Below are 25,345 nucleotides of genomic sequence, written 5' to 3'. Positions count from 1 at the left end.
ATTGATAGAATGACTGAGAACGACAAGAGGGTTCTTCACAGTCAATAATATATTTATGCGCAGTACAAAAATTAGACAAAACTACGATTTTCTTCCCAGCAAGTGAAATATTTAAGGGTAAATACAGTAATTTTGGGATTTTTAGGGGTATAAATATCTTCTGACAAGGAGCCAATCTGACAAAGCTAATGTGATATTCGAAATCTGCAACCTCAAAAACCCCACAAACGGCTATCAGATGTTATGCCTGAAAAAAAAATTCATTTTGTTGAGCAGTGTTATATATTGATCGCGTGTTTAATGATTCAATGTATTCGTATTGAATATGAGCTCACTTCCCAGTGCAGATTTCCAGACATTGCTTCAATCCGACGATGTCCGAGAAACGAGCAGAGCGCGCCTGTTGAGATCTTGTTGTCGCCACCAAAATACACGGCCTTCACCTGAAACGGTTCTCGTTGTCTTCTTCCTAAAGCTATAATGTAATGAAGCGACTCACGTGAACGGCATCCTTGAGACACCTCGCAATGACGGCCAATATCTCGTCGTCGATATGGCAGCCGCATAAACTCAACTTCTTAAGTCCTTGACTCCTCGCTACGAGCGTTCCAATGACATGAGCTTGATCTCGACTCAATGAGACCCAATTTACATCGATGACATCAAGACTTTTCATGAGAACGTCGTCGTCTGATTCGTAGATCGCTGTCCACAGTTCCATGTGTGTTTTGTCACAGTGTCGAGGTGGGAAGAGTTTTAAAATGTCGAATGACGCGGCGTAAACTTCGCGATCGCCGCTTTTCTTATACTTCTCGAGCTGCGAACGAATCGATCGAGTGAGAACTTGCCGCTTCATTGTCTGAGACGACACTGTGACGAAACACGTATGGTGGTGATTGACGGTCTTGACGGCATACGTCACAATTACAGGATCTGGGCAAATGTTCATATGCACTGTGCAGGGTAAAAATGAGCGATTGCGACCATGGAACAAGCAAAAGTAAGGGATTTGACACACACATAGTGACGTATCGAGGGAGTGGGTGGGTTAGGGGGTCGGAACCCCCCTCAACCCCCCTTTTCAAACCCCTAAACACTTATGTCAAATATAGCCTCTAATATTTGCGAATATGGCGTCTTAATGTCGTCTATTTAAGGGGACTAAAAGCCCTACAAAATATTGGAATTATGCGTCGAATTTGTCGAAAGGATAAAATATGTCGTTATATTTCACTAATTCCATACGAATTCTACGCTTGTTCAGCTACATTTCAGCTGTGGCAGTTGCCTATCTTCTCAACTTTCTTCCCTCGATTTCTCTCTCGCCTTGCTAAAACGAGAGACGCATTTTAGGAAAATCTATTCTAATTGGCCGACGCGAAACGTAATTGCCAAGACGAAGTTGTCGGCAATCGATATCGCCCGCTAATTTGCTGCACCTGCTCGCCTTGAAATCTTAATTAAGAATTGCACGGCATGTTGATTGATCAGCGTGACACAGACACGGCGGCACCAGTACGACAATGCTGTTCTCAAATCCACATTGTCTTCGCGATTATTAGCGAGGAGTGGCCTACGATTGACATTCACATTTCAAAATACAGGTCTAGCGATCCATGTTCCCGATTGTTAGGTGGCTGTCTGTCGTCCAAATACAGGACTATGTTGTCGCCGAACGGAAGAATTGAGTAGGTCTAGTACAGAGGTCTCAAGCTCAAATGTGCTCGCGGGCCAATTTTCCAGTTTTAACGACGCCGCGGGCCGCAGCATTTATAGGGGTATTCTATGTCTTTCGAAGTAGGCCTTCTTTGGCGGGAATGAATTGTCCTATTGAAAGTGAGCCGATCCAGCAGACTGACAGTAAACACACATCGTTAAATGTGATTAATTTTGTATCAATTTATGCCTGACACGAAAAGAATCATCACATTTATAACTATTTGAATAGAATTGTTGTTTTACTTGATATACATTAATTATAAGATATAGACACCGTATGGACGGACAAATGTATGATGCCATCATAAAGCTATCGGGTTATAATTTTTAAGCTACTATGCATATTTTTAACTTATCAGATTGATAATAGAGACTGATCTGATATGAAAAATTTTTTAAGTTGAGCATTGTAATTCCAATCCAGGATTCGGGTATACTTCTGATATAGGCTAATAGTCTCATGGCCAAATATCTTCAAAGATAGGAGCAGAAAAAATATAAATAAAATATAAATATAAATATAATAACGAATGTGTTCTAGTGATTGAAATGTCGGAACGCCGAACGGCCCATTGCTGTTACATCGTTGGAGCGTACCACTACGGTACTCCGTACCTTTTATGTGGCCTTAATAACATGGTTTAGCGACCAAAGATGTAACTAACAGATTGCTAACCGTTGCCCTAACTACTTGCTTAGTTAGCAAAATACCAAGCTGCGACCTTCTGATCTATTACTATTCCCCCGATATACGAGATTAGTTTGTTGTGTCCATGGTTCCAACAAATTTACGGCATTCCGAGTCACTCCAAGTCCACTCGAGTCATTGTCCTTTTGCCATCGAGATAGCCCGTTTCTGAGTAATTCTAAGAAAGGTCGCGTCCAAGTCCAACTCACAAATTTCAGTCACGAATCGTCTAAGGGTCAGGTTTTATCATTATGAATTGGAAATGTGGCGAAATTGTGAATCTTCCACTGCATGGTAGCATTTGAAAATATGAAACATATATATGAAACAATTATATATTGTCAAATTAATAAAAATCTAAAATGTCGTCGCGGGCCGCACAAAATGCTCTGGCGGGCCACATGCAGCCCGAGGGCCGCGTGTTTGAGACCTCTGGTCTAGTAGTAAAGTTAACCAAATTATATCGGCTGACGAGTTTCTCTGTCGATAAAGTTATTATCCCAGTGTCACCTATGGATTTTGGAAACGCTTTGACCCCAAGGGAGAAATCCTCTCTGAGCCTTCCGAAATATGTAGGCGTTACCGACGAATTTCACTTGTGTGGAGCTCGTCGCGGGTAATCCTAATTCTAAAGGACCGCGACAGCGACATGCAAGACGTTGGCAACTGGAGACCCGTAGCGCTATCCAGGACGCAGTATAAGATCTATACGCGTCCGTAATCGCTCGCCGTCTTCAGAGCTGGGCATCCGATGGAGATGTCATCTCCATGGAGCAAAAGGGGTTTGTTCCGCGAGAGGGGGTCTTCGAACTCGTGTTTATGCTTGAATCCTTGCTTGCGGATGCCAAGTCGTCAAGGCAGGATGTTTATATTGCCTAGCTTGACATCCGCAATGCGTTGGGTACCGTTCGGCATGGATCTGTGATCGAGGTCCTGAGGCACATTAACGCCCTGGAGTATCTGGTAGAGGTGATAGCCAATATTTACGCGTCTAACGTGTTCTCAGTCACGACCAGTTCTGTTCCGACTGACCCCATTCCAACGGGGAAGGGCGTCCGTCAAGGATGCCCTCTATCGGCTATCACCTTCGACCTGATCATGGAGGTTCTTCTGCGTGGCGTTGCTGGGCTTCAGAGCGGCGGTTATCGGTTTTCCGCGGCGGAGGGCGTCACTGTTAGAGTTCAGGGTTACGCAGATGACACCTGTCTGTGTGCTTCGTCTCGCGTCCAGCTTCAAGCGCAATTAGATCTGTGCGATGAATTTTCTCGGTGCTCTCGTATGAAGTTTAAACCAGGCAAGTGTCGTGTGGGGTTCATGGGATGCCGATCGATCGTGGACTCAGCCCCGTTCCACTTTGATGGCGGAGAGGTCCGGGTCCTCGATCGTGACTCTTTCGTGCGATACCTGGGCAAGAACATGGGGTACCAGGCAACCGAGAAAGGTAGGGTGGTCCTTTCAACTTTCGAGGCCTATTGTGACAGGCTATTTGTGTCACACCTCACCTCCTTTCAGAAGCTGCTCGCACTGCAGAGATTCGCTATTCCAAGAATCCTTTTTCAGTTCATGATCCGCAAGTTTTTCCGTGGCGATTTGCGTCGCCTGGATGTGCGCATCTGCACGCTGGTGAAGGTGGAATTCCGCTTCCCGAACAGAGCGTGTCAGCCCTTCTTCCATGCTAGGCTGACGTCTGGCGGTCTGGGAATCCCCAACCTCTGCTGCCAAGCGGACGTGCTGAGGCTTTCCCAGGCCGCCAAGATGGTCAACTCCACTGACCCCTCTGTGTGTGCGGTTGCACGTGGAATGCTGGCGTTGGTTGACCGCCGAGCTTGCCGAGTCTCAGAAGCGTCGGAGGCCCTGGCAGTCAGATTTTCAAACTGAGTGAGTCTAACAGGGCGCGACTCTAGGGCGTACGGTGACGGGCTTTGGACCGAGGTCCGACCCGCTGCTAGGCGTGTCGGTGCTCGCTGGTTTGTTACCGAAGACGGGCTCTATTAGTTGGCTCTGGATGCCGACTGCTGTCAGGATTTGGGTCGTCTCAGCAAATTCCTTCACATCGAGGTGAACCAACGTTGGAAGACACGCTGGATGGAGCTCCCTGACCAAGGCAAAACTGTGGAGTGTCACAGCCGGTACGGGAGCTCCAACCGCTTTCTCTGGTCTTCCAACGTCCTGATGGCGGTCGAGCGTAGCTGGATGCTTAAAGCTCGACTCAATCTTCTGCCGCTCCGGTCGATCGGGGTCTGTTTAGGAAATGTGTGGAGCCAAGTGTGGTCTGCTGCAAGTGCGGACAGCATACCGATACCCTGCCCCATGTATTGAACCACTGCCTGCCAGTGATGGATAGCATCACGAACAGGCACAATTCGGTACTTGGAGTGCTCCTGGATAGTATACCAAGCTCTTCATCCGTTTCCATATGCGATGTGGACCACGTTTGCGAGGACACCAATCAAGGATAATCCGAGAAATGTCAACGAAAAACTCCAATAACTCCGCTGCATGGTTTCTGAAGACAGCTCAACAATTACATGGGGTTGACAGAAAAATTTGAATTTTTTTTTAATTTTACTGTTTCAATTAAAATATTCAATTGGATCTGCGGAGCCCTATAGTTGTTAGAATTGAACCAAATTTGGTGTGCAGCGTTTTTTAGGGTAACCTGACGATTTAAGAGGTGACCGTCTTGAATCGGGAAAAAAGTTTTTTTGAACAGCCCTACTGTACACACTGCACAGTGCACATCATACCATCGCTGGTCTGCACAATATCATCTGCCATAGGCCTGGTACGAAACATATATCATCGCTTGTGTATAAGTGTCGCGTCTCGGGCCTAGCATGCGTTGGCTCTTATCTTTATGGATTGGCGCCTATCTTTATGGATTGGAGACAATATGCCGTTAAGTGTATGCTGATTAGCGGTTGTGTGGTTAAAGAGTGACATCGCGAACCCGAATGTCTTCGGATGTTCGCAAACATGTGCACGCGCAATTGATTTTCGATGATACTTAATTCGAAAATACATCGAACCCTCTTTTATTTCAAACCCACTTATTTTTCGACCGGCAGCACGCCTGATCACCTGAGTCTCTCAAGGTGAAATTAGAGCGAGCTATCAAGACGGTAGCAATTCCAGTATCAGCTACTCGTCCTTCCAGTACTCCAAACCTAGCAGAATGAAGGTCCTAAATAATTTTAAAGTCTTACTACCTGCCAACCTGCAGAATCTCTAGGAAGTGCTGCTTACTATTCAGCCCATTTCTAGGGAAGCAGAAAGAGCATTCACTGCCTGTGGGCTCTTTTTTACAACACTGCGGTCCCATCTACAAGATTCCACAATTGATTGTGCTTTATAAGGATGATATTACAGAAGCAATGCACATTAAATCTGCGGTCGTATTCGCTCGAATACTGCACGTTGTGAAGCTCTGGCTCCCTCTCTCTCCTATCTGTTATGGTATAATGCTATATGACGTGACTCATCGCTGGCATCTCGCATATCACCTAGCGCAGTGGTTCCCAACCTGTCGTACGCGTACCACTAGTGGTACGCGAAGGTCTTCCAGGTGGTACGCGAGTAGATTCGTAGATTCTGTTTTTTTTTTCGACCGAAGGGAGTTAGTTCAGGTGGGGTTGATTTTGAAACATGCCAAAATATGTCAACATTTTGTCAAAATTGTTTACGCAGCCAAAATATTTCTGACTCCTCCAATTCGCTTTTATCGTAGTTATTGCACTGTCGGTGAACTTATCATTCGATATTTTACAACTTGTAGCCTACTTTATAGGCCTATACCGTTATAGACGGCCAGTGTCTGCTCATCGTGAATCATAAACGGTCAAACGAAACAAATAGGTTGACAATTGACATGGTGTTATGGTCAACGTAGCGCAATATCCTATCTGAAGTAAGACTGCTTGGGCATTGCATGGTTCTTATATCAAGAAGCGAAAAATTGTGATGTAGACAGCATTGTCACAATGAAGCGGCACGGTGTGTCACCAGCAGTGTACGCACAACTTCAGTGTTGTCAACCAACAACTGCTGCTGTTGAACGTTCTTTCTCCATTATTGGCAAGCTACTTAGTTAGGAAGACACTTTCTACCCAGAATGTAGAAAAGTATCTTTCGTTGAACTACAACAAGTTTTAATTACTTCTACCATAATACGTGGTGTGACTACTGGAATTCTTCATGACGCAAGATATCGTTAAAATATAGTTTTATCATGTAAATATTTGTCAGTTTCCAAGTCAAATATGCCTTTTCAGGCCAAACTACTTCGTAAGGACATACTCTCCCATTTAGAAAGGAATATAAGTAGTACAATTTTAACATCATGTGCAAAAACACCTGCTTTGCATACTTGAGGTCAAAAGCTTTTTAGGTCAAAACCCTCCATTTTTTGAGTAAAAAATCGCCATAGCTATTACACCCACATAGGTCATATACGTGATTCTGACGTCATAAATGATGGCAACATTTTTGACCGCCTACGGCGCGCGTAACTTATGTAGGTGGTACGCAAGCACTGCATAAAACCTCGAAGTGGTACGTGGGTGGAAAAAGGTTGGGAAACACTGACCTAGCGCGTATCGTATAATTGACTCAGATTGAGGAGAATCGTGTACGCCAGGGGTGGGCAAACTACGGCCCGCGGGCCGCATGCGGCCCTCGACACCGTTCTGTGCGGCCCGCGAGAGTCTAAAGAAACTTATCAAAAATATTGATAAAATGCGTACCAAAAATCGAATTAATGCAGGGACTTGATTAACCTTTTTCTTAGTATATTTCACCATAATAATTTTAAGACAGTGGTTGTCAAACGAAGGGGCGCACCCTCCTTGGGGGGTCGTGAAAGCATCTGAAAGGGGCGCGTAGCTGAGCTCAACTGAATTTTTTTGCGCGCTCCGCGCGATTTACAAACGATTCTAGGGTACATACTTCCTATATTACTTTTATGTTCAATTTCTGTCGCGACAGCCCGATCTCAAGGCCCACGCAGTTTAAAAGGTTTCAACTGGTAAACATCACAGAAATCCTAAACGACATTGACATAATTCGGATCACGAGTGTGATTTCAGATTGGCCAGTTCAGTTTTAAATATTTCAGTGGTGTGCTTATAATAACGATTCGCGCGTGTCTTAGGTAGATTCGTTCTCTGTATGCGTACAATTAGGGTATTTATATTTTGTCTTCACATAGTAGAAGCGTTTTTGAAGCTAACATGGTTATGATGCTGCCAGCATTGTGTGTCCTGGAACTGTACCAAAAGTGGAATTGGTAAATCTATGAACAGATCGCTGCTCACAGATTCAAATTTCAATCCTGTTCTAAGAATCGGGACAACCGACAAATTGGTTATTGAGGTCGACCAGCCTATGAAATCTCGCCACTGTTTCTCACGCTTGTCTGATATCATCAAAGTAATGTTTGGTTTGCATTGAATAAGCACATTATTACTATCTCCATGTCATCACTATATGATATAATCAAATACCAATACTGCGTTTTGGTGTATAGTCCCAATTTTATATAGTGCGGCCCGCGAATGGATTCAGATGTCGAATGCGGCCCGCGAGCTCAAAAGTTTGCCCACCCCTGGTGTACGCTGTACTTACTGCTTAAACTATCCGAATTACTATCCATCCTACAATATAGCTGAAAAAAACAATGTTGTCGTTTATTGAACTGCCAGTCAAGAACTACACAGTACACAGAACGTTCGTGTCAGCTACTGCGGAGTGCCAGTTAAGTATAAACTGTAAGCTGCTATCCGTAGACCCCGGACTAGCCGTATACTATCGCAAACTAACGGACGGATACACATGTCGCAACGTGGTCGTACAGATCTACAACAACACTGTTGTTATTTTGCAATCCATGTTTCCTGCAAACCTGGTAAAATCGGTTGTCGCACTTGGCAGTTACTATCCGGTTAACCAGATAGCTGAATTCCAAATATACGGATATACTCGTTATCCGGATCGTAAAAATTATTGATATCTGAACTAACCCTATTGATAACCGCTGGTCTATACGATCTTAACATTAATCGAGCTATACTTATTACATTGTACTATTGAGTTGGATTTATGTTCCATTCTTCCCATATATACATGGTTATTTCAATAAATTAGGGTTGCCACAAAAAGAGGACACTTTTTCAGAAATTTCAGACTGGCATAATCTGAGAAGTCTCAAAAAACGGATAATTTTTTCCACTTTGTGGTCGGTTGACTAAAAAAAGGGTCAACTTTCCGCCCAGCTTCCGAAATACTCGCCGGCGCGTCACTTCGGTGCTGATTCACGGCATATCAGTCGCATTTTGCTATAGATATGACCTAAATTCTCAGAAATAAGGACGAAATCTCAAAAAAGAGGACATAAGGGCTTCTTCCGAGGACACTTTCAAAAACGTCAAAAAAGAGGACAATTCCTCTTAAAAGAGGACGTATGCTGGTAACCCCAAATAAATAGCCAACTCAGATAGTATCTCGTATTGCTGACATTCATTTGCGAGTTGCATAATGACGTGAGACGCTGGCGAGTTAATTGCAACGTCATATGATAACATGCTAATACGTGAATCCTTCAAAGTTTAGAAAATACACATAAGGCTATGATGGGAAATATCCGTCTCTGTAAGAGCGATTGCATGTGATCTGTTCATTCAGTTAGCATCGGAGTGATTCAATTATGATTTGAGAATTAGGGTTTGAATCCGTAGTTATAGAATACTAACCGTGATCGCTCATTGCAACGAACGATCGCTCGACGACAATGGCTATTGCTACTGTCATTGTGCTGCACCGTTAGTAGTATAGTCGATCGCTCGCGAACGACCATTGTGGCTTATGGGCGGGGTCGCATGCTAACGCGAAACCGGGGGTGGCATGCTAACCTTTTTGACCCCCCCTCTAGGTCGCATGATAGCGTTACGGAGATAGGGATCGGTCGCATGCTAACTTTTTCGGGTATGGGCGGCGGCGGCCGCCGGGGGTGGCATACTAATGTTTTTAGGTATACGCGCGGTGGCATGCTAACGTTCTAGTTATAGGGTGATGAAGTGGTGTTTCGGCTCCTCTCGGCGGCATGATAGCGTTACAGAGATAGGGATCGGTCGCATGCTAACGTTGTAGGTATAGACCGCGGTGGCATGATAGCGAGCAGCATTTAATAACAATGTAATTTAAAAATAAAATTAAAATACGCTGGAGAATACATCGAAAATTTATCACTCGGCCCGCCAACGTATTTTTTACTTTTCATTTGGCCCGCGAAGGAGAATACATGCCCACCCCTGTGCCAGAGGATACTATAAAGCTTATTGTCTTGCTCGCTAGCTTCCGAGCAGTGTTCATGTTCAGCTTGGCGAAATGGGTCTGTGTTGATGATGTTGAGCCAAGCTTGCAGTTCTTCCGAAATTCGCCGTCCCTTGACCGAGTGTATGTCTTCGTGTTTTTGTAATAAAACCGACTTAATACTCCTTAAACATATTCGTGTCATGTTAATGAACAGGCTTGATGGTAAACGAATTCAGTTTATGCATCCTATGGTTTTAGTCCAGACAGCAAAATTAAAAAGTAGGTCGTGTATTTTGAAATTCAAGCAACCTTTCGCGGGCCGCAAAGAATAGCTCCGTGGGCCGCACTTTGCCCAGGCCTGTTCTAGCACCATATACTTGCAAACAAACGGTGGCATACTTCACGTAGCATACTACACTTGTTCATGTTTTAAAGATTTAAAAGGGTTGATCGAGTTCAAATATTGAACCGTTAGGCTCATGATTGCTATCTCGTGGAAATGAGATACCCAAAACCTTTGCATCATTGCGGATCCCTGTGCCCTGATGATAAGCGAAAATATCATTGTAATATAGAAAAGTTTTGCGATTTACGTATGTCAAAGGCCGTTCTATTGCATTCTATTCGCTTCAAAATTATATTAATAATTATCAGTAATTCATAATTATAATATATTCGTGAATGTATTCGGGGCATGGATATGATCATTCTGAAACAACTCAAATGAATACATTGGGTTAATTATATCAAACTAAAAATATGTTTCATAGATATCTGTACTACGGCTTTCAAAGTAGCGGGAATACGCCAATATTTCTAGAAAAGTACATCATTTAAACTGTAGAATTACCTTCACGAGGATAATCCGGTGGGTTATCGTAAATGATGCCGCACACGAATCTACGAACGACTGACCATCGCTCTTTGTGAAGATGTATATAGATGAATCTTGTGAACTTTATAAGCGACATTTCAACTACAAAGCCTGCCGCAAGGAATTCCTGAATACTTTGATGACAGAAAAAAAATATGAAATCGCCTTCCAATAGATTGCGACTGAGTAGTTTATATCCGGGAACCTTTATCATCAGATCATGAACTTCGTCTTTTGAAATTCCAAACATCTTCAAATCCTTTTCATAAAACACGACTCTCCCTTCTTTCATGCCGCGATATGCCATCGCTTTCAATTTCGTGATTATTTCGACGATATCCTCAGCTTTTCTAATATTAGGTACATCACTAAGAGTGCGAATGATTCTTTTGTATAGTTCAGTGACTGTCTTGGGAGGAGTTTTGGTCGGATCTTTGGCCATTATCACTGCGGTCAAGATCAGAAAAACAGGAATGGAAACCAAGTTGATCAGCCTTGGTGACATTTGTTGAATCCTTTCCCATGCTTTATTTCCATCATGACATATCAGAAACACAAAAAGCTTTTGTGCATCATCTAGCGACAGACCAGAAAGTGTTATGATGTCGGCAGGTCGGGCTTCCGCAGGTAAATCTGAGACTTTAAATTCTCTCGAAGAGATGACGATCTTCGTACCAGCGAGTAGATTACGTGAAAGAATATTGTACATGATCGTTGATACGTCGGCTGGAGTAAAAGGATTAATGTTCTTGTCACCTTTGTTATTGATTTGCCAAATGGCCTGATCCAAACCATCGAAAAAGATAACTACCTCTGATTGATTTTCCAACAACCACTGGTATGCCTTACCTTCAGCGATGTCATCCGGATAGAGGTCGCCAAAGAGAAATTTTGATGGTTTGATTAATCCCGTATAATGTATGTCTTTAATTTCTAAGTAATGTATCATTTTGTATTGGAGCAGAGAGGGGCCTGAAATAGCTTCTGTAGTTGAAAGTGAATGGCCTAAAGTTTTTCTAGCGATTCTGCGCATGAGAGTGGTTTTTCCAGATCCCGCAGACGCAACAATGGCAGTGACAGAACTTTGCTTCCCGATATCTTGTAGCAAAACCTCATCCAGCGTGATTAATTTTTCGTCGTCATCTATTTGCCGGAGGAATCCAAACTCCTTTCTAAATTGATTTTGCACGACTTCTTTTTTTTGCCACCAAAACCAGTTTCTTTTTATTGCTACTTCGAAGTCTTCCACGTCTTCATAATCACCTTTGAAATATGTTGACCTACTGACCCGCCTCATCTGGGGATGAACTTGGAAATCTGGTTTGTTGAGATCCTCGTCGGCGAAGTCTACAAGAATATTATCCACTGTCTTCCGAGTTGCATTGTCGTTTATGCATTTGATCAGGGCTGAACACGTCTCTGGAAGATAATATTGTTCTTGTTTCATAATATTCTACTAAAGAAAATTATGACATTCAAGCTATACTTTCGTCCTCTCCAATACACAGAATCTTCAGTTCTGGTAAAGACTATATCCTTTTTATGCTTAATATTGACCACGACCGATATGACACCAGAATGATGGTAATCTAATATATTTCGTTATTTACTAGGATATTTGTGGATGTTTGGTTTTCTACATTTACTAGAGCAGAATCAACGACGTGGATGATCAGTCAACATATCCTTTCACGCAACATAGGTTCTTGTCGCTAAATATTTTCAGTGGGTAATTTCGAACCATGCATTTACTCTAGATCTGCTGGCATGCCCGTTGATGAGCATTCCTGAACAGCGCAGTAGTTTTGATAATTACTCGGGATACTTTTCCATTGTCGTTCTAATTACCCGTGATGCTGACAATAGATATTTGCTCACAAACTGAATCGATATGAGTATGTTGTCAAATTTATTGCAGCAAGCGTTCTGCTGCAATGCTGATTGACATTACGCATATTGTCATGTTGGTGACAACAACCAAAGATAAGTAACATTGCTATTTCTTCATAATAATAAAGAATATGTTTTTGTTATGTTTTGCAGCCTAAAGGTGCTGCACCGTTACATTTAAATCGTCACCGTTACATTAAATCTTTTTTCAATGCAATTAATTTTATTGTTCAATATTAAATTACTTATTCATGGCTTGGGGTTATGCATATAAGTTTTTTTTATACCTCAGGCATCCGTGTTTTTTGTATAACATTGTATAGGCGACTTTTAAGCAGATGTGATCAAAGTAGTCAGCGTTGCCGTACTTAAGTATAGATGTGAACGTGACGCTGTAAGTTTCCACTCAATCATAAGTAGAATTATCAATTGCAAAGACATGTCAGAACTACTTTGGGTATAAAATAAAGATATCAAAGTACTCGAGTAACTAGTTTTCAAAAGTTGATTTGGCAGATGGTTCGCACAAATTTAACGGTTGATCGCATTTGGTCACTTTCAAAATTTCATGGAGCATCATCATGATCCAGACGGCCAATAACACTACAAATAAGGGGGGACTCGAAAGGGGGCCCAAAATTATTTCATGAATTAACATAAACTATAAAGTATTCTTTGAAAATTTATGCAACCTTATCATTGATTACTGGGGATAACCTACCCACAAAGAAAAATACGCAGGATTTACAGAAGGGGGCATTTCGGCGTCAGCCATTACCACCTCGACGCACCAAGACAAGTTTTAGGTCATGGAACACGCGACTCCGAGAAGTGTGCCAAAACGATCGGCAGCGAGTAAACTTAGGCCGAAAAGGAAGTTTGGTTATCACCGTATGAGGGGGGTGCAAGAACAACGTTTTGGGAGGGCCAAACGAAGTGATATTTCGGTCCTGCTGACAATCGGACTTATGAAAGTGTTGCAAGTATATCCCAAATCTGCCTTCTGCTTTTTATCTGAATGGTACATCAATAGTGTGAAAATCTATATAGCACGCTGGATGGTAGGACTATATTGGACCACTCGTAATAAATCGTCTCGGACATTTGCTGAAGTACATGGAATGTGAAAGAATACGTACGGATGGCAGTCGCTACAATACAGTACCAAGATCGCGAGACGTGAATGTGTGAATCAGATCTTGCTTAACGTGGGTATCCCCATCACGCGACTCTATACACTACTGAATGGCTCAGCTGATTCGATGTTGACGCATTGCCTCAAATCACGCTGCAGTGAAACAGCACACTTGGATTAGGCGGCCATGAAACTGCAACATGGTTGTAACCAAGTCGCAAGTCAATCTGACTTTTATAGTCTTGATTCGAATCAAGTCGAGTAATTTTCAATTCGCCACCGAGTCAAGTCCGAGTCCAAGTCAGCGAGCTTAGGGTCGAGTCCTAGTCATGGAATTATGGTTCGAGTCCGAGTCCAAGCCATTGTGTTGACTGCTCAGTTTCCAGTAACGTCTTGTAAATCCACCTTTTGGAACTCTCTTCAGTGATAACGATGTGTTTGCATTCATAATATACTACTTTCAGCAGCGTTGGTGGCATTTGCAAGTACCAGTACCAATACAGGAAATCCCAATAGTGGGGTTACTCTCCTAGTGTTCGAAATTACAATGAAATCTTGGAATTGGCCGTCCGAGTCTCGATTCACATGACTCGGTTCGAGTCATGCGCAAATGACTCGAGTCCAAGTCGGGTCAATACACAGATTGACTCGAGTCGAGTAGAGTCATTTCCGTATTTTGAGAAAATGACTCGAGTCGAGTCAAGTCGACTCATCAGAAAATCGTGACTCGAGTCATAACAGCCCTGAACTGCAATGATACAATTCGTTTATGGACCTATTCCTGGATAGCATATCTTTGATTACAACACTCATATAAGCAACAGTGCGAACAAGGAACTAATTAACCAAGCTCACCTTCATATCGCGGCGTTACGACGTTCAGTGTGGTTTGGTTGATCTCTACTTTTCCTTGACCGCTCACATTCAATTTCACATCGCGGCCGACGCCTTTAATCAGGGAAACTGGAATGAAATTGTCATTTTGATTAATCTGCGTATCGAATTACATCTAAATTTATCCTTAAGTGAAGGATGCTAATGAAGAAGGGTGCTAATTATTGATAAGTTGAAATTTTACAATCATGTATATTTTGACGCAGATGGAGTAGTGTTGTGTGATGATGAGCGTTGGCTGTGTCCCCATGTTGTCGTTGTAACAATACTCGACGTAAATTCACATTGTTTCGACAACAGTTGTATTTATCAAACGGTATATATTGCAGGAGTTATTCAAAAATCTGGGCACGCTCAGTCTCACTAAACCATGTCACTCAAGCGGAATGTCCAATTCTTATCTTATAGGTAGTTTCATAAAACATCTGGTCTTTGTTGTAGGCTCACAGGGGCCTCTCATTCTTGACAAAGGATGCTCTTGTGATTTAGGGGCTCACAAACCAATTTACTTGACTTATATATCATATAATTCCCGGTTGTATCTGACATGACTCACTTCCCTGCCAAGCACGTAGCACTCGTAGCAGTGATGAAAGCAACCCGATATTTTATAGACAATGGTATTTCCGTAATATTTAAAGCAAAAGTATTATACAATCACTAAACATTTTGTCATTACGAGATTTATATTACTTTTTTCTCATATATTTATACAGAAACCAATCGTAAGTTAGAATTCCATACATTATGATCCAAGTTGTTAAGATGGATGCAAATGTTGACAATTTCCCTGAATGAACGCAATGCACAACGTATCTAGGTTCTTTGCGAACGAGACGGTCTAGCTTTCAAACTTCACAGCATCCCGACCTCCAACGTGGCAGGCTTTGCAATCAACACAAATCTCATGTGTGGGGCACAGTTTCACGGTTGTAATATAATCTGATCCACTTATGACGAAGATTGCACACCCTGACGCAAGTAGTGTATGTGATCACTCGTGAGCGGCTAATTTTTGCATGGGGTAGTATAGGGCCCGCTCGACCGGTGCCGCGAAACTCGTGTTGAACCGGTGACCCTTTTGACCCCCCCTTCCGCTCGACCGGTGCCTGGGTTGGTATAGGCATCTCTCGACCGGTAACCCTTTTCGGTATAGGGATCGCTCAACCGGTGTCTCGAAACTCGTGTTGAACCGGTAACACTTTTCGGTATATGGATCGCTCAACCGGTGCCGTGGTGGTAATTCGTACTTTCGAGTATAGGCATCTCTCGCATGGTGTGGAATATGTATCAGGTATGGTAAATAGTCATGTGATTGGATCTTAGTTAACGTATATATCCCAAATTATTATATATGACCAATTCGTGTTAATCCCAACGTTTACGGCGAATGTGACTTTAATATAGCGTTATTCTTATGGCCGCGGCGACACGGTAACGTAGCTGATATAGACGCGACATGATAACGTTACAGGTATAGGCTGCGGCGGTGATTCGCCTGTCATGTATTCTTACGGGGTCTCTGGTGATTCACCATGTGTTCTTATGGATGCGTCGGCATATCGTACTTTCGGGTATAGGAATCTCTCACACGGTGTTGAATAAGTATCAAGTAAATAGTCACGATATCGCTAAACAGGGAATTCACTAAACCGCAGTACATTGTGCGATTTTGAAAAACAGATGTTTGCGCTTGCGTTTTGCTATGTGTGACCTACTAACTACGTCCGTTTTGGAAACGCGATCTGTTGTGAGGATTACGCAGCGCGTGCGGCCTATATTTCGAATGACCTGTGCGCTGAATTATTTCCCGTCCAGCCGTGTCCTACTATCGATTATTACACTAGTCCAGTCAGTGCGAAATAGTTGGCTAAGGAATCAGTCGCATGGTGTTACTTTAGTAATTAGTTTACCATAGAACCGGCGTAGACGGTGATTCGAATACCGACAAATTTTCACTTATTTCTGACCCAACCCTAATCCTCTGTGAAGTTGACGCTTGTTCAAAAAGGTGTGAAATAATTGTAAAATCCTACGTCGGTGACGCGATAATGCATCAGACATAGCGATCTAGTTATAGTACGGTGTCGGAATCCATTCGCAAGATGTTCTATAGGTAAATTGAGATAATCCGAAACCGAATATTTTGACTTTGGCGTAGTGTGAATTGAAATAGGATTGACAAACAAGACTACCAAATTCCAACCCAGGCATATTTAGAGAATATACGCATATTGATTTGAAACAAGTAATGAAACATTGCGACTCTATTCACGACTGAGTTTTCCGTTTGTCAAATAGAGTTTCAGTAAATACTATCGCTATGGTGTCGCTATATTTTAATGTGTTATTACACACAATTGAGTCAATCAATGAAATAGCACCTGTTGTAAACATTTCTAACTTGACAACCACTTGTGCATACCGTGATCAAGTTGCGACGCGATGAGTTAAATCGGAATATTTCAATATATTTGTCAAAACCTTGAACAAGCTATCTGGTTATTTTTTGTTGCAATTGAGTTTACGGAAATAGTATTACGTCTCGACATCTTACCATCTTACCATATTAGAAGAATCAACCACAAAAACATTGTCAAGTAAATCCGTTACCCGACCAACTCAAACAGTATCAGTATGAAAAACAGCCAAACATACACGAATCCATACAATCACTAAAACCTAAAATCCATAACAAGCTTGGTTGTATTCATATCCCTACGCATCTTTTTTATTCAACTTGAAAAGTCGTTACTATTCTGTAAGATAGAGGAATTACTACGCGGTATATTCTGCAAGACAAACTAATTACTACTCGGTATATTTTGTAAGACAAAAGTAAATACTTCTCAGTGTCGGCGACTTGAGATTAACATAATATGTTTGAGTATACGAGATTTGACAGTCTGACCATCGTAGTTGGGAATTCATTTCTTACAATCGAACACAGGTGTTATATCAAAAATTATCACGATGTAAACATAAGGATTGACACATTGATTTGACATATGAGATTTTGTAATAGTTGATCATTACTTTATTATTAAATTATTTGCGTTAATTAGACCCGGAGTTGTGGTAAATGTTATGGCAGCAACAAACTTTTCAGTACCAATGTTATTAACATATTAAGCTGTAAAACTATGTGTGTCTGAAATGTTCTTGATAGGAAAATTACTCCACCTTGGTAAAAATCACTCTGCGTATCGCGGATATCAGAAAATATTTCCAGTAACCAAGACTAAAGATGAAACGACAATATCGGTATTATTACATTCAACAATCAGTACAATTATTAAAATCTATCGTTTGCGATAAACAGCACTAAAGATGTAATAATTCCAGTATTCATACATTGAACATCCGATACAAAATGCTTTATTATCCCGATTCCCAACGGGTAATTGAAACGACTAAGTGTAGAATCAGTATATCACAATATCGTTACTATTGAATCCAACGATTTATTGTCGGAATTTGTGACAGAGAATTGAAACATATGCACTTTACAGAGTGTGAAAATATCACTTTGAGTATCGAGTACCATTCGAAGCTAGCGATCAATTCCTAATCATTTCAGTAACTCCCCATTGTGCGTGCTAAATGTAAGATATCGCGAGGTTATACACTCTAAGACTTTGATTATTACAAAAGTAAATTGTAATATGTTTGTTAGATGCATCCAATTCAACTAGAAGGGTCTAGTGCCCAACACTCGTAATATCAAAAAAGTACTTGCTACACTGTTATTTGCTAAACGTGTTTTGCATTGTTGTTCATTTGTAGTATTGATTGAAATTGTTCTTGAACCCTCAAATAATAATTCCCGACATGAAACCAACCACTGAAAGTCGTTGCCATCACGATGAAACAATATGTACGGTGTTTGTCAAATGTGTCCTACCTGGCCAACAGAAAACAATTTTCACTCACTCGAAATGAAACCAACGTGATGGTCTCCATTCCATATTTTGTTTGTGTCAAATACTTTGCAATGAACACATTTGCGTGGTTGAGCTTTACATCATCAAGCTGTTATTTGTAAATCAAGATTTCGGTAAACTTGTAAATGTATCGTTTAACTAACCAACATTTAGTGATTGGGGAACATACCAAACGATAAACATCCATCTCCGAAATACATTTCTTTCGAATTCGTAACAACCGGTGTTTCTACGACACGATAAATTTTTTTGACAAGTTATGCTTAGAAGATTGGTTGCATATCGCAAAAAAAATAATATACCACTCATATTGATACTGTTACTCCATCGATCGATATTTTCAAACGAGTAAAATTTATTACTTGAGTTTCTCCGCTTAATGTAAATGAAAACTCAGCCATCTTTTAACATCACAAAGACATTGATAAAAAGTAGGCAATCAAACACAACACTTTGTACGACACTAATTATTGTTCCACACATCTCATTTCATACTAAGTGTATACGAAAGATATTCATGACACATGAAAATATTCGCTCATGCTACGAACATACGCAATGATTGGTGGTGCTTTCAAACTGTTTCGATATCACAAGAACTTTATTGTCTGAATGGGTGTTCATGTATCTTAATAATCAAATAGTTCAACACAGAACTAGTACTAACAGAAACATCAGAGTTGTTTACACGAAAGTTTGTATGTGTACAGTATGCGAATACCATGTGTAAGTCCAGCACAATTGCGGTATCCATCCGAGTTTAGTTAACACAAATTTATTACTACGGAGCCACGTAAACTTTCGTGAAAGAAAAGCATACTCACTTCCAGAGGGTTATGTCAACACCATAGCAGTAAATCAGCTACTCCAACAACAAAGTACATATGTTTCTAGTCACGGTCCTTACATCTTTCACATAGATCAATCTACTTTGTTAACGAAAAGTGCTGAGTCATCACATGATTGCCCTCACAACAAAACAGCTAGAAGATATTATCATACAAAAATATTCCTAACCCTTTGCGCACCAGTGACAAATCATACAACAATCATTTTTTGTGAGGCGAATTGTTGTTCAGTGTCAAGTCTACCTGTTGAAACGTACAATAAAACAAGACAGTCAATTTCAATTAAAACCACAAATCTATTTTCATTTCGTCACACACAGAAAAATAAATTTTCTTTCCCCAACACATACTTGTAACCAATCGCTTTCATTAAACACACAACTCCATAAAAGTATTTACTTTCTACAACATAGACATTCCGACGTAGTCAACAAATATTTTTATTAATCAAAATCATCGATTTCTGTTCACGGCGTTAGTGTGTGCATGTCATGCCTGTGGGCCCCGTATTAAATGGACACGGCACGACTGAATGTAAGGGGGTAGAAGTCTATCGCATCGATTTACATGTGGTCTTCGCTATGGTTACAAAAAAAAACGGATGATCTATTTTGCATTGGTCGAGACCGAGCGAACCAGTTACATGTATTCGCGGTAATGATTTTGCTTGTCATATGCGAATGATAGGGTTGCTACTCCGACAAATCAACATACAACAATCTTCTGACGACCATAATAGCAATTTCATTTTCCACCCCTTCGTAACTGTATACCCACGAAAAGTATATTGTACAACTCGGCAACTACGTTTAACAAGACCAATCACACTACCAGCGTTTAACACAAGATACCTACCCAAGTCAAAATATCATACTGGTTTGGACAACTGACGTTTACCTGTGTAAAATTATCATTTTCACTTGGAGGTCAACCGTTACCTGACTAAAATACTATTGTCCTTTGGAGATTTATCGTTTACCCAGTGTAACAAACCCCTTTTCCTTTGGAAATCTATTTTTTCTCTGGGTGACAAACCTTTTCCACTTGGAAATATATTTTTTCTCTGGGTAACAAACCTTTTTCACTTGGAAATATATTTTTTCCCTGAACAACAAACCATTTTCACTGACCAACAAACCATTTTCACTTGGAAATATACTTTTACCTAGAGTAACTAACCATTTTCTTATGGAAATATATTTTTGACTCGAGCAACAAACCATTTTCACTTGGAAATAAACTTTTACCTAGAGTAACAATACCGTTTTTACTTTGAAATCTATCTTTTCCCCAGTGTAACAATACATTTGCACTTGGAAAAATACTTTTACCTAGAGCAGGGGTGGGCAAACTACGGCCCACGGGCCGCATGCGGCCCGCCACGCTGTTCTGTGCGGCCCGCGAGAGTTTAAAGAAACATTTCAAAAATTTTGATAAAATGCGTACTAAAAATCGAATTGATGGAAGGACTTGATTAACTTTTTCTTCGTATATTTCATCATGATAATTCTAAGACAGTGGTTTTCAAACTAGTGGGCGCACCCCCCTTGGGGGTGTGAAAGCATCTGAAGGATCGTGAAACTGAGCTCAACTGAAAAAAATTTTAGCGCTATGCGCGATTTTCATTCAATTCATAGTTATTGCTATGTATTCAGTATGAATTAGGCTACATAGTAGAAGCGTGTTTGAAGCTAACATGGTTATGATGCTGTCAGCATTGTGTGTCCTGGAACTGAGCCCAAAGTGCAATTACTAAATCTATGAACAGATCTCTGCTCACAGATTTATATTTCAATGATGTTCTAAGACTCGGGCTAACCGACTTTCATCTCTACAGTTTTGAGGTCCTCCAGCCTATGAAATCTCGTGACTATATGATTCTGACGCGTGTACGATATCATCAAAGCAATATTTGGCTTGTTTTAAATAAGCACATATATTGTCTCCATGTCCTAACTATATAATCAAATTGCAATGTTGCGTTTTAGTTTATAATCCCTATTCTATATAGTGCGGCCCGCGAATGCATTCAGATGTTGAATGCGGCCCGCGAGCTCAAAAGTTTGCCCACCCCTGACCTAGAGTAACCAATCATTTTCTTTTGAAAATATATTTTCTTCCTGGGTAACAAACCCTTTTCGTTTGGAAAACTATCATTTACCTGAGTACCAATACCGTTTTCACTTGGAAATCTATTTTTTCCCTGGGTAACAAACCTTTTTCACTTGGAAATATATTTTTTCTCTGGGTAACAAACCTTTATCACTTGGAAATATATTTTTTACCTAGAGTAACTAACCATTTTCTTATAGAAATATATTTTTGACTCGAGCAACAAACCATTTTCACTTGGAAATATATTTTTTCCCTGAGCAACAAACCATTTTTACTTGGTGGGTCGTCGTTTACCTGAGTAAAAATATCATTTTCCTTTGGAGATCTGGCGTTTACCCAGTGTAACAATACATTTTCTCTTGGTCATCTAACTTTTCCTAGAGGAACAAAACCATTTTCGTTTTGAAAACTGACAACCACACCGGACAATTTGATATTTTTGTATATTGTTACAACGGGCAGTGACAAAATATACACCAACAACGACTCCGATACATTTGTCTAGTCAAATATTCACTTGCTCTGATACATCCCATCAAAATCATTGGTTACTCACATACAATAACCATGAGCTGTTGTACATCGACATGTATGTTTTCGTAATTGGCGAATAAAGGGGTTTCCGAAATGTCCGTGATGTCCGGGTTCGTGCTTTGGATTTTCCAGAGTCAAAATGTCTGAATAAAACACCTCCTCGACTTTGGTAACTGGTTGATACACGGATAATGGTGTTCGGAAAACGGATGAATTTATGTTCCCCATTGGGATGACAACTCTATCGTCGAGGTCGAGGGAAAAGAAATGTACAGATTTGTTGCTGTTGTGGATATTCAGCGAAAATCAGGGTATATGGTTGTGTATGGCTCGCATATTTGACTGAGAATATATCGGTATGCATAATGCACTGTCCATTGTATCATGCCGTGTGTCTTCTATGCCCACATTGAATGTACAGAGTCGTCGCATGATGAGACTTGAGAACATGAATTTGTTTTCCATGATGTTTGTACACCGATACATTGTATGTACACCTCGTTTACGCGAATACTTGTGAACAATCGTGACGTTACTTGTATGTGATGGTGTATGCATTGGTATTTTTCATGGAGACAAAACACGGTCTGTAACATGTTTACTTGAATATTGGTCGTTGGTTCATGAGTGAATATCCGGATCAGGCCCCCACACACTTTCTCATATTAGTGATCCGGTTTCAGCTGACTGGAGCGACATGTATTGATCAGTAAAGACACAATATAGTAAACAGACCTGAGGAAACTCACACGTAACCCGGAGTTGTTAGCGCGACGGGGAACATAAATTCATCCGTTTTCCGAACACCATTATCCGTGTATCAACCAGTTACCAAAGTCGAGGAGGTGTTTTATTCAGACATTTTGACTCTGGAAAATCCAAAGCACGAACCCGGACATCACGGACATTTCGGAAACCCCTTTATTCGCCAATTCCGAAAACATACATGTCGATGTACAACAGCTTATTGGTATTGTATGTGAGTAACCAATGATTTTGATGGGATGCATCAGAGCAAGTGAATATTTGACTAGACAAATGTATCGGAGTCGTTGTTGGTGTATATTTTGTCACTGCCCGTTGTAACAATATACAAAAATATCAAATTGTCCGGTGTCGTTGTCAGTTTTCAAAACGAAAATGGTTTTGTTCCTCTAGGAAAAGCTAGATGACCAAGAGAAAATGTTTTGTTACACTGGGTAAACGCCAGATCTCCAAAGGAAAATGATATTTTTACTCAGGTAAACGACGACCCACCAAGTAAAAATGGTTTGTTGCTCAGGGAAAAAATTTATTTCCAAGTGAAAATGGTTTGTTGCTCGAGTCAAAAATATATTTCCATAAGAAAATGGATAGTTACTCTAGGTAAAAATATCTTTCCAAGTGATAAAGGTTTGTTACCCAGAGAAAAAATATATTTCCAAGTGAAAAAGGTTTGTTACCCAGGGAAAAAATAGATTTCCAAGTGAAAACGGTATTGGTACTCAGGTAAAAGATAGTTTTCCAAACGAAAAGGGTTTGTTACCCAGGGAGAAAATATATTTTCAAAAGAAAATGATTAGTTACTCTAGGTAAAAGTATTTTTCCAAGTGAAAATGTATTGTTACACTGGGGAAAAGATAGATTTCCAAGTAAAAACGGTATTGTTACTCTAGGTAAAAGTTTATTTTCAAGTGAAAATGGTTTGTTGCTCGAGTCAAAAATATATTTCCATAAGAAAATGGTTAGTTACTCTAGGTAAAAGTATATTTCCAAGTGAAAATGGTTTGTTGGTCAGTGAAAATGGTTTGTTGTTCATGGAAAAAATATATTTCCAAGTGAAAAAGGTTTGTTACCCAGAGAAAAATATATTTCCAAGTGGAAAAGGTTTGTCACCCAGAGAAAAAATAGATTTTCAAAGGAAAAGGGGTTTGTTACACTGGGTAAACGATAAATCTCCAAAGGACAATGGTATTTTAGTCAGGTAACGGTTGACCTCCAAGTGAAAATGATAATTTTACACAGGTAAACGTCAGTTGTCCAAACCAGTATGATATTTTGACTTGGGTAGGTATCTTGTGTTAAACGCTGGTAGTGTGATTGGTCTTGTTAAACGTAGTTGCCGAGTTGTACAATATACTTTTCGTGGGTATACAGTTACGAAGGGGTGGAAAATGAAATTGCTATTATGATCGTCAGAAGATTGTTGTATGTTGATTTGTCGGAGTAGCAACCCTATCATTCGCATATGACAAGCAAAATCATTACCGCGAATACATGTAACTGGTTCGCTCGGTCTCGACCAATGCAAAATAGATCATTCGTTTTTTTTTTGAAACCATAGCGAAGACCACATGTAAATCGATGCGATAGACTTCTACCCCCTTACATTCAGTCGTGCCGTGTCCATTTAATACGGGGCCCACAGGTATGACATGCACACACTAACGCCGTGAACAGAAATCGATGATTTTGATTATTAAAAATATTTCTTGACTACGTCGGAATGTCTATGTTGTAGAAAGTAAATACTTTATTGGAGTTGTGTGTTTATTGAAAGCGATTGGTTACAAGTATGTGTTGGGGAAAAAAAAATTATTTTTCTGTGTGTGACGAAATGAAAATAGATTCGTGGTTTTAATTGAAATTGACTGTGTTGTTTTAATGTACGTTTCAACAGGTAGACTTGACACTGAACAACAATTCGCCTCACAAAAAATGATTGTTGTATGATTTGTCACTGGTGCGCAAAGGGTTAGGAATATTTTTGTATGATAATATCTTCTAGCTGTTTTGTTGTGAGGGCAATCATGTGATGACTCAGCACTTTTCGTTAACAAAGTAGATTGATCTATGTGAAAGATGTAAGGAACGTGACTAGAAACATATGTACTTTGTTGTTGGAGTAGCTGATTTACTGCTATGGTGTTGACATAACCCTCTGGAAGTGAGTATGCTTTTCTTTCACGAAAGTTTACGTGGCTCCGTTGTAATAAATTTGTGTTAACTAAACTCGGATGGATACCGCAATTGTGCTGGACTTACACATGGTATTCGCATACTGTACACATACAAACTTTTGTGTAAACAACTCTGATGTTTCTGTTAGTACTAGTTCTGTGTTGAACTATTTGATTATTAAGATACATGAACACCCATTCAGACAGTAAAGTTCTTGTGATATCGAAACAGTTTGAAAGCACCACCAATCATTGCGTATGTTCGTAGCATGAGCGAATATTTTCATGTGTCATGAATATCTTTCGTATACACTTAGTATGAAATGAGATGTGTGGAACAATAATTAGTGTCGTACAAAGTGTTGTGTTTGATTGCCTACTTTTTATGAATGTCTTTGTGATGTTAAAAGACGGCTGAGTTTTCATTTACATTAAGCGGAGAAACTCAAGTAATAAA

At 40.5% G+C, this 25,345-nt stretch overlaps 1 protein-coding gene across 1 annotated transcript in view; it reads right to left on the bottom strand.

Annotated features, from left to right (window-relative positions):
• Positions 1–241: 241 nt before the first annotated feature.
• The window catches only part of LOC145449902 (uncharacterized), a 63,222-nt gene continuing 38,118 nt past the window's right edge, over positions 242–25,345 (bottom strand). Inside the window, exons 3-7 of the mRNA XM_080328342.1 lie at positions 14,470–14,605; positions 10,566–12,008; positions 500–870; positions 336–443; positions 242–247 (exon numbers count right to left, since the gene is read on the bottom strand). Coding sequence (XP_080184468.1) covers positions 242–247; positions 336–443; positions 500–870; positions 10,566–12,008; positions 14,470–14,605 — 2,064 coding nt within the window. The remainder of the gene's footprint in view (positions 248–335; positions 444–499; positions 871–10,565; positions 12,009–14,469; positions 14,606–25,345) is intronic.

This window comes from Botryllus schlosseri, chromosome 11 (genome assembly GCF_051294905.1).
Source record: "Botryllus schlosseri isolate E-star chromosome 11, Bs_hap1, whole genome shotgun sequence".
In the NCBI taxonomy this organism is placed as follows: domain Eukaryota; kingdom Metazoa; phylum Chordata; class Ascidiacea; order Stolidobranchia; family Styelidae; genus Botryllus; species Botryllus schlosseri.
This window is presented reverse-complemented; position numbering and strand designations above follow the sequence as displayed.